The 10133-nt window shown below is 41.6% G+C and overlaps 1 protein-coding gene across 3 annotated transcripts in view; it reads right to left on the bottom strand.

Moving 5' to 3' along the window:
* Window positions 1-2903: 2903 nt before the first annotated feature.
* ralyl (RALY RNA binding protein like) overlaps window positions 2904-10133 on the bottom strand; it is a 149922-nt gene continuing 142692 nt past the window's right edge. For all 3 annotated transcript variants that reach the window (XM_014180970.2, XM_014180969.2, XM_014180971.2), the window contains exons 8-9: window positions 9915-9953; window positions 2904-5494 (exon numbers count right to left, since the gene is read on the bottom strand). In XM_014180970.2, coding sequence (XP_014036445.1) covers window positions 9921-9953 — 33 coding nt within the window. In that variant the 3' untranslated portion in view covers window positions 2904-5494; window positions 9915-9920. The remainder of the gene's footprint in view (window positions 5495-9914; window positions 9954-10133) is intronic.

Raw genomic sequence — 10133 nt, 5'->3', positions numbered from 1 at the left:
TTTGTTTTCCAAACGTAGACAAACAAATCAATATTGAAGGATTAAAAAAGCCACCTGATTATTATGCATTTAGGTCGAATTGTATGAATGAGAACACAGAGTAGGCTACAGCTCAACAAATTAATACCTATAGAAAGTCTAAACCTACACTATATCAGAACTTAATTCAATGAAATTATGTCTGTAACTATTTAATACCTATATATCCCTTATTACTTTCATATTTCACAGGATAATTTTTTTTTTAAATCTCCATTTGGCTTCCATCCTAAAGTCTGTAATTCAATCACCCAAAGGAGCTGAGCACATTACCAACACATTATTTGGGGTGAATGGCTTCATAAATACGGGTTAAATGAAACAGCTGTGAACCATCAGACCAGGTATTGTGGAACCATTTAATACAGTGGGCTAATTACCTGTGACATCACAGTTGGCCCTCGTTAACAGTGGGACATTACCTTTTACTGTTGATTAATTGACTGGTGTAAATTAGCCATCTGTTGCTGCGTTGCTACCTTTAAAAGGTACCCTGTTGAAGGCATAGGATGTACTGCACACCTTTCAAGGACATTGTCATACCTTAACAAGTCAGCATTATGTGAAAGAGCTCTTTCATTAAAATCCTTAAGCAACGATCCGCCCTTGCTCTCTCTGCCTGGCTGGTTCCCCTCTCTCCACTGGGATTCTCTGCCCCTAGACCCTATTACAGGGGCTGAGTCACTGGCTTACTGGTGCTCTTCCATGCCGTCCCTAGGAGGGGTGCGTCACTTGAGTGGGTTGAGTCACTGACGTGATCTTCCTGTCTGGGTTGGCGCCCCCCCTTGGGGTGTGCCGTGGCGGAGATCTTTGTGGGCTATACTCAGCCTAGTCTCAGGATGGTAAGTTGGAGGTTGAAGATATCCCTCTAGTGGTGTGGGGGCTGTGCTTTGGCAAAGTGGGTGGGGTTATGTCCTGCCTGTTTGGCCCTGTGTCTCCCGACCCCTCCTGTCTCAGCCTCCAGTATTTATGCTGCAGTAGTTTGTGTCGGGGTGCTAGGGTCAGTCTGTTATATCTGGAGTATTTCTCCTGTCTTATCCGGTGTCCTGTGTGAATTTAAGTATGCTCTCTCTAATTCTTTCTTTTTTTCTCTCTCAGAGGACCTGAGCCCTAGGACCATGCCTCAGGACTACCTGGCCTGATGACTCCTTGCTGGCCCTAGTCCACCTGGCCATGCTGCTGCTCCAGTTTCAACTGTTCTGCCTGCGGCTATGGAACCCTGACCTGTTTACCATACGTGCTACCTGTCCCAGACCTGCTGTTTTCAACTCTCTAGAGACAGCAGGAGCGGTAGAGATACTCTGAATGATCGGCTATGAAAAGCCAACTGACATTTACTCCTGAGGTGCTGACCTGTTGCACCCTCAACAACCACTGTGATTATTATTATTTGACCCTGCTGGTCATCTATGAACATTTGAACATCTTGGCCATGTGCTGTTATAATCTCCCACCGGCACAGCCAGAAGAGGACTGGCCACGCCTCATAGCCTGGTTCCTCTCTAGGTTTCTTCCTCGGTTCTGGCTTTTCTAGTGAGTTTTTCCTAGCCACCGTGCTTCTACACCTGCATTGCTTGCTGTTTGGGGTTTTAGGCTGGGTTTCTGTACAGCACTTTGAGATATCAGCTGATGAAAGAAGGGCTTTATAAATACATTTGATTTGATTTGATTTAAGAGTCCATTGACGCACCCGTGCATCAATTTAATTAACATCATAAAAAATCCAACAGTTTATGCTAGAGATATCTGTTTTTTTTTGCATGGGCTGCGTCTAAATCCCCCACATCCGCCTGTCGGCCCTCCGCATTTGCGGTGCAAAATGGCAGAGCTACAGCGACGTTTGTCAGACCAGGAGACAACCCGAAAATCAGTCTTCTCACGAAAACGTCTTACATTTACATTACATTTACATTTAAGTCATTTAGCAGACGCTCTTATCCAGAGCGACTTACAAATTGGTGCATTCACCTTATGATATCCAGTGGAACAACCACTTTACAATAGTGCATCTAAATCTTTTAAGGGGGGGGGTTTTAGAAGGATTACTTTATCCTATCCTAGGTATTCCTTAAAGAGGTGGGTTTGGCCTACTAACTCACGGTTTGGTGGGTTTGGCCTACTAACTCACGGTTTGGTCGGTTTGGCCTACTAACTCACGGTTTGGTGGGTTTGGCCTACTAACTCACGGTTTGGCCTACTAACTCATATAAGATGAGACTCGATGGTGTTCTCCGTGTTGATGTACGACCCCTATAAGTATCACGGGACTCGTGTGACGGTAACCCATAGAAATGAATGGAAGTATGGAGGTAGTTTTGTGGCAAAAAAGTTGTTAAATTTCTCCAAAACCCAAACTATTTCCTGAGCTTTCTTATATCCCCTTGATATAGGACAGACATTTAGAAATATATATATATATATTACTGTCTTTTTTGCTATTTATGAATGAGTTATTCAATGCGTTTCTATGGGCTATAGTAGTAATTTATTTAAATGTTTTTATACATACAGGGGTCCTAAAATTCAAAATCAAATAGCATAGACATGACATCAGTCAAAACACCTCAAAACAAGACATGGTATCACGAACTAGATAAAACTAGCTGAAACAAGCTACATGGCAGCTTCTTGTCATTGTTGCTAGCTACAGTATCTAGCCATCCAGAATCACAACAACACACTAATTTCTGCCCCATTGAGGGTGAGCATCATTTTCGTGATGTTGTCAGCTAACCCATCTATTTGGAGTTGTTCTAGGAATTACCTTATTTGGGTATGGAATGTGAATTCATACAGTGACCTGTCTAGAATCTAGATAACACTTTCTGAGGAGAAAGAATGAAAGGACGGCACTAAGCACACACTTCATGGTCTGCCCATTTAATAATAGTTTTCTAGGTTTGCCTTAACATTACCAAGAGAATTTAGAACATCTAAAATGTGTGATGAAATTTAACACAAAGATAATGTATTGTAAATAGCTATCAATAACTGCATTATTATTGACAATATATTATCATTTCAGTTGTCTTTCAGTTTATATTTATTTTCAAAGTAAAATAAAATGTGTGTCATTCAAATTACATGACATAAATCAGAAACATTTTATCGACAAGAGAAAACAAATAAAACACTTTTATTTTCAATGACACGTCATCGTATTATGTTCTATGCAATGGACCCTATAGCCATACAACAGTTGCAACCATATACATTCAAATGAAAAACACAGATTAAACATGCCATTCATAAAAATATCTTTACAAAAATGTACATTTCTATGCAACAATATTTTTTAATTGCACATCTCTAAAATACCCTTTTCCACTCCCAACCCAAGTACAGTATTATTTTAAACACAGGGGGTCAATTGCAACAAGGTCACGATCATCTAATTTTCCGGGCTTTAAGATCATATCCAACTCTGTGATGTTTCCATGGTTTTTGGTTAATCCTCTCCACTGGCACCAAATTACACTTGTTGCTTTTGATAGCAAGGTTTGCTTTGATTTGCAAGGTGCAGAGTAGCATAAACCGCAGACAAAATTATGGAGTTAGATTTGAGTTAAAGATGACCTTGTATGCAAAACATGACATATAACTAATTGCATTACCCGTCAATAAACAAACAAACCCAAATAATTGGTCTATCGAGACTCTTTTTCTCCACTCAATGGTGTCTGCTAAGGATTCAATCAAAGCCTACATTTCAATAAATCCACACTGCTGAACCATCGAGGCTAAAAACCCTTTCAATAGAATCAAAATGAGCATTTCTCTTGATCCACCTAGTAGGCCTACATAATTATCTAATGTATTACTTTATCTACTTAAAATATGCTTTGAGTGGTATAGTGACAATGTGTTTCTGCAGTGTGGATGTACTGCAGTGACGGCCTGATTGAATTTCAAACTATGTTTTTGAGAGTAATGAATGGGATATATCATTGTGAAATCAAAACAGGTAGTGGTATGACCATTTTCTTAAAGACATTCCACAATACAAAAGTAGTGATAATATTAATAAGCAGAAGTCAAATTTGTGTGGATTGTACGAAAATCAACTATTGTGCAGAGGCAGTTTCTGAACCTTTTTAATTCTACTCCAAATACAAACACCTCTTTCAGCAGAGAAATCTCAACCTACAAAGTGTACAAGAATGTGTATCAATATAATCCTCTTCTCTTTCTATTTAGGTTATCTGAAACCTTGAATCTGTTTCACCTATCAGGTGACTCAATAACAATGAAAAATCAGCAAAATCAACAACATAAAAATACTAATTTCAGTAACAGAAAAAAATATTTCAACATCCAATCCCAATAATGAGTTAAAAATAGTCTAATTAGTTCATTGGGACCAATTCTGTTAATTATTCAATTTGGCTGATTTTCTAAATTGGATGAGATAAGTGACAGTACAGCACTATAATTCTCCCTCTTTTCATTTTTGCTCGGATAGGTTTTGAAGCCTCTGCGCATGTGGTGCTGCGGTGGTGGTGCAGTGAGCTCAAATAAGGCAAAAGAACACACGTTTCTCTCCTTGTCTCCTTTCCCGAGTACAGGTCAGATCCGTGTGGAGAGAGAGGGCACAGCTTCCTACAGAGGGATACATGCTGGGTAGTACAAACTGTGCGGGGCCGACTACAGCGAGACACTGTTCCCTGGTAGGAAGCCAAAGCAGATGTTGGCTGGCTATCACAGGAAGCCCGTTCTCCCCTTTGAAATTTGGTAGGAGTTCAGGATAAAGAATGGATCATCCCCCCAGGGCATGCATGTGATAAATGGATAATCTGGAAAAATCTGCAAAAGTTACGCTAAAGCGATCGCTTATGCATGGGTAAGACTGATGCTCCTCTGTACCTTTCCAAATCCTTAAAAAAGCTAAACATTTGTGATCTCAATAGTGCATGATCTATCATAATTTATTACTTTCGGGCCAAATGGGGGGAAAAAAACAGATCAAATCGACAGGACGAAAATGTAAACGCTGATCCTCTTTGACTGTGTTCAGCACTGAAAATAAAAGCCATACACAAACAGATATGAACATAACTCAAGGGAATGACAGTTATCATCAACAAATATCCCACTCCCCTACAATTTTAATGAGTATTTTCTTCTCTCTCTAGCATCAATATGATTGAATCAGTCTCTTGAAAACAATTGCAAATTGAATATCTAGGAGTGAATTAGGGCAGATGCAGTAAAATAATATATTTTTTCTGACAGCAGCAGGCCATATTCATATAGTTACTGCTGCACAGAGGGGCATCTGAATGTTGTTCAACGTCTCCGCTACACAGAGAGAGAGAGATGGAAAAGAAGGAGACTGCCATCTTGTTTTTACACCACACAATGGTTCCTTCCCCAGAGATCCTTTGCTTTCTCTAGGAGGTGATGAGGATGTCTCTTGATGCTGTAGAGAAGACGGAGAGATGTCCGCTCCCTCATCCTGAAGATATAAACAAATGACAATGACAAAAATGCAGATGAGAAAACAGGAAATAGCCGCAGGCTTTCCTTTGTATTAATGTGACTATTTATAATACCGCAAAATGGACTATTACACGGTGCTTAATGCTCGCATAGTTAGAATTTGGGGAAGTTTGTTGATCCTTTTGGGAGTAGGGACTAGAACTTCCATAATCCTTCCAGACATTCTATCTAGCGCTCTTCACTGTGATGTTCAATCCAATCCTTGCTATTTGTCAAATGCCCCGAATACAACACTTTACAGTGATCTGCTTACTTATGAGCCATATCCCAACAATGCAGAGTTAAAAAGTAAGAAAATTAGCAAATAAAAACAGTAAAATAACAATAACGAGGCTATATACAAGGCATACTGGTACCGAGTCAACGTGCAGGGGTACGAGGTAATTGAGGTAATACTGTATGTACTAGGCAATCAGGATAGATAATAAACAGAGTAGCAGCAGTGAATGTGAAGAGTGTGAAAGTGTGTTTTTGTGTGTGTGACTATGTGTATGTTGGAGTGTCAGTGTTTGGGTAGAGTCCAGTGAGTGTACATGGGGCCAGTGCAAGAATGTCAGTGCAAAAACAATGGGGTCAATGCAAACAGTCCGGGTAGCCATTTGATTAACTTTTCAGCAGTTTTATGGCTTGGTGGTAGAAGCTGTTTAGGAGCCTTTTGGTCCCAGACTTGGTACCGGTACCACTTGCCGTGTGGTAGCAGAGAGAACAGTCTATGACTTGGGTGGCTGGAGTCTGACAAGTTTTAGGGCCTTCTCCTCTGACACCGCCTCTGACACCGCCTGGTATAGAGGTCCTGGGTGGCAGGAAGCTCGGCCTCAGTGATGTACTGGGCAGTACGCACTAGCCTTTGTAGAGCCTTGTGGTCGGAAGCCAAGCAGTTGCCATACCAAGCAGTGGTGCAGCCAGTCAAGATGCTCTCAATGGTGCAGCTGTAGAACGTTTTTAGAATCTGAGGGCCCATGCCAAATCTTTTCAGCCTCCTGAGGGGCAAGAGTCATTGTTGTGCCCTCTTCATGACTGTGTTGGCGTATTTGGACCATGATAGGTCCTTAGTGATGTGAACACCGAGGAAGTTGAAGCTCTCAACCCGCTCCACTACAGCCCTGTTGAAGTAAATGAGGGCATGCTTGGCCCTCCGTTTCATTTGTCTTATTCATGTTGAGGGAGAGGTTGTTGTCCTGGCACCACACTTCCAGATCTCTGATCTCTGTTGCAGAGGGAGGTGTTTAATCCCAGGGTCCTTAGCTTAGTGATGAGCTTGGAGGGCACTATGGTGTTGAACGCTGAGCTGTAGTTAGTCATTTAGACAGGTTACCATGGCATTCTTGGGCAAAGGGAGAGTATTACAGACTGGGTCAGGGAGAGGGTGAAAATGTCAGTGAAGACACTTGTCAGCGCATGGTAATCCGTCTGGCCCTGAGGCCTTGTAATGTTAACCTGTTTAAAGGTCTTACTCATATCGGCTACGGGGAGCATGATCAAACATTCGTCCGGAACAGATGGTGCTCTCATGCGTGGTTCAGTGTTGCTTGCCTAGAAGCGAGCATAGAAGGTATTTAGCTCATCTGGTAAGCTCCAGTCACTGGACAGCTCGTTGCTGGATTTCCCTTTGTGATCCGTGATAGTTTGCAAGCCCTGCCACATCCAACGAGCATCAGAGCCGGTGTAGTAGGATTCGGTCCTGTATTGACGCTTTGCCTGTTTGATGGTTCATTGGAGGGCATAGCAGGGTTTCTTATAAGCGTCCAGATTAGTGTCCTGCTCCTTGAACGCGGCAGCTCCAGCCTTTAGCTCAATGCAGATGTTGACTGTAATACATAGCTTCTGGTTGGGACATGTACGGTCACTGTGGGGATGACGTCGTAGATGCACTTATTATTAAAGCCAGTGACTGATGTGGTAAACTCCTCAATGCCATCGGATGAATCCCAGAACAGTGTGCTAGTGAAATGGTCCTGTCGCTTAGCATCCACTACAATGGACCACTACCTGTTTGAGTTTTTGCTTGTAATCAGGAAACAGGAGGATAGTGTTATGGTCAGATTTGCCAAATGGAGGGCGAGGGAGAGCTTCGCATACATCTCTGTGTGTGGAGTAAAGGTGATCTAGAGTTGCACAGGTGACATGCTGATACACATTTTGTAAAATGGATTTCAGTTTTCCTGCATTAAAATCACCGGCCACAAGGAGCGCCGCCTCTGGTGAGCATTTTCTTGTTTGCTTATTGCCCTATGCAGCTTGTTGAGTGCAGTCTTAGTTACAGCATCGGTTTGTGCTGGTAAATAGACAGCTAGGAAAAATATAGATGAAAACTCACTTGGAAAATAGTGAGGTATTCTAACTCAGGCGAGCAGGACCTCGAGACTTCCTTGATATTAAAGATTGCGCACCAGCTGTGGTTAACAAAGAAACTGAGTTTACCCGAAGCTGCTGTTCTGTCCTGCCGATGTATTGAAAAAACAGCTTGATTTATATTTTCCATGTCCTTATTCATCCAGGACTCGGTAAAACATATAATATTACAGTTCTTCAGATCCCATTAATAGGATAGTCTCGAACAGAGCTCGTCCAGTTTATTCTCCAGTGATTGCACAGGTATCCCACCTCTATAGCGCCGCCTCCTCCAAGTGTTGGGGATTTGGGCCTGGTCCGGGATAATCAATATGTCCTTTGCCTCCGATTCATTGAAGTGTAAGTTTTCATCCAAATCAACTTTAGTGATAGCTGATCTGATATGCAGAAGCTCTTTTTGGTCATAGGAAATTATGGTGGAAACTTTATGCACAAAAAAAGATAAGATCAGTGCCAAAAAATACACAAAATAGCATAATTGGTCAGGAGTCAGTAAAACGGCTGCTATTCCCTCCATTGTAATTGGTCTTATGTGTTTTAGAGAACAGTCTTATGTCTTAGCAGAACAGTTTGTGTTTTAAGTGTTTTAGGTATTTTTAAAGCCTGCGCTCTGAGGTTGCGCTGCATATGGATGGGGCCACTGATTGAATTTGAAAGTGGCAAACATATCAAAAGGAAATGGGAAATGGCAGTGTGACATATGGCTGTTTTATATGTGGATGAGCAAGGGAATTGGCTCTCCAGATGAATGGATAGGCAGAGAGAGGCAGAGAGATAAAGAGAAAGATAACTTGGCATTGTCCATTACAGCCATATGCTATGACTTTTAACACCATATGTGGCCAACATAGTACTTTACATATGATCTCCCATGTAACATTTCCTCCATCAACCTTAAACCAAAGAAAGACAACACATTCAATGATAATAAAAAGTAATGAATACTGTAACAACCATAAATAGAACATTTTCTCTAGTCTACATCAAGGCTAGTGATCTCATCTATCAGCCAGTCTCTAAGAGAACTTTGGATTAATGTAGCATCATTTGGACAGAAGTCATAAATACTACTAAATAGCCCTGCTAGGATAACTCTGCATGCTAGGCCTAGTGATGATGTGGCTTCCTTGGTCATTACCCTGAGCCTGAGAGGACGACAGGCGAGAAGAAACAATTTTCCTCGGGCCCTGCCATTCATTCAGTCTCTCCACTTCCACACTATTAAATGAGATGAATGTTGTTTGTGGCCAGTTCTGGCCCATTGCAACTCCATTACTACGCTCTCTGTCAGTGTCTGCATTAGCTGCCCTTCACTGGAGCTAACTGGCCCTACGTCTGTCACAGTGCTTTTACTTTAGGACATGACTGATGAGTCGATGCTTGGTGATGGTTAAGATTAAGGGCTAGATTCTATCAGATCCGCGCGAGCCAACCTCCACATAGCAGTTGTTTTGGCGGTGTCGGAGGTGGAACTGCGTTAGAGCTGTCAAATCCACAAGCGGCTCCTGGCATTAAACCTAAAGCGGACATTGTCATTGGCTGCACAGAGTCGCATTTAGAGAAATCTCATGCAGCCTTGTTTACAAGTTTGAACACTGGAATGTGAGATGTAATCTGCACCTCGGTTAGACTTATAGAGATCCTCGTAATTTCGTTGAATGTTTTTCAATTTGAGTGTCATTATTTCTCAGTAGCCTACACTTTCTCATTCTGAACTTCTAATGCGAGTGGGATGGGTGTGGCTTTGTGACAATGACAGCAAACGCAACCGCTCACCGATTTGACAGCTCTAACGCTGTTACACTTCCGACATCGCCAAAATACCAGCTATGTGTGTGTCCGCTACCGCGGGTTAATGCTTGATCTGGTTGAATCTAGGACTAAAGAAAAACTCCAATAATTGTGTCATTTGTGATTTACTAAGGTTCATGAAACTAAAGGAAAACGTTAGAGAACCTAAAATGACTGACGAAACAAGCTTGGATTATATAATTTTCAAAAGTTTATTGGTTCCAAATTATTACCTGTTCTCAGTTGTCAATGTCAGAAACATGGTTCTCTATCTGAAAAGAAAAGGACAAAATGCATCAGTATTTAAAATCCAATTTTGGCAGTTCTAATGTAATCAGCTATAAAACAAACCCTGCTCAAATCAGAACTTAAATCAGGGTTTTTCCAAGTTGTTGGAGAGTACTGTCAACTTGAAAAAAAAAATGTCCTGGGTCATTTCACATTACCACCAT

The sequence above is a fragment of the Salmo salar genome, chromosome ssa29 (genome assembly GCF_905237065.1).
Source record: "Salmo salar chromosome ssa29, Ssal_v3.1, whole genome shotgun sequence".
Lineage (NCBI taxonomy): Eukaryota > Metazoa > Chordata > Actinopteri > Salmoniformes > Salmonidae > Salmo > Salmo salar.
Note: the sequence above shows the minus strand (reverse complement) of the source record. Positions and strands in the feature narration are given on the sequence as shown.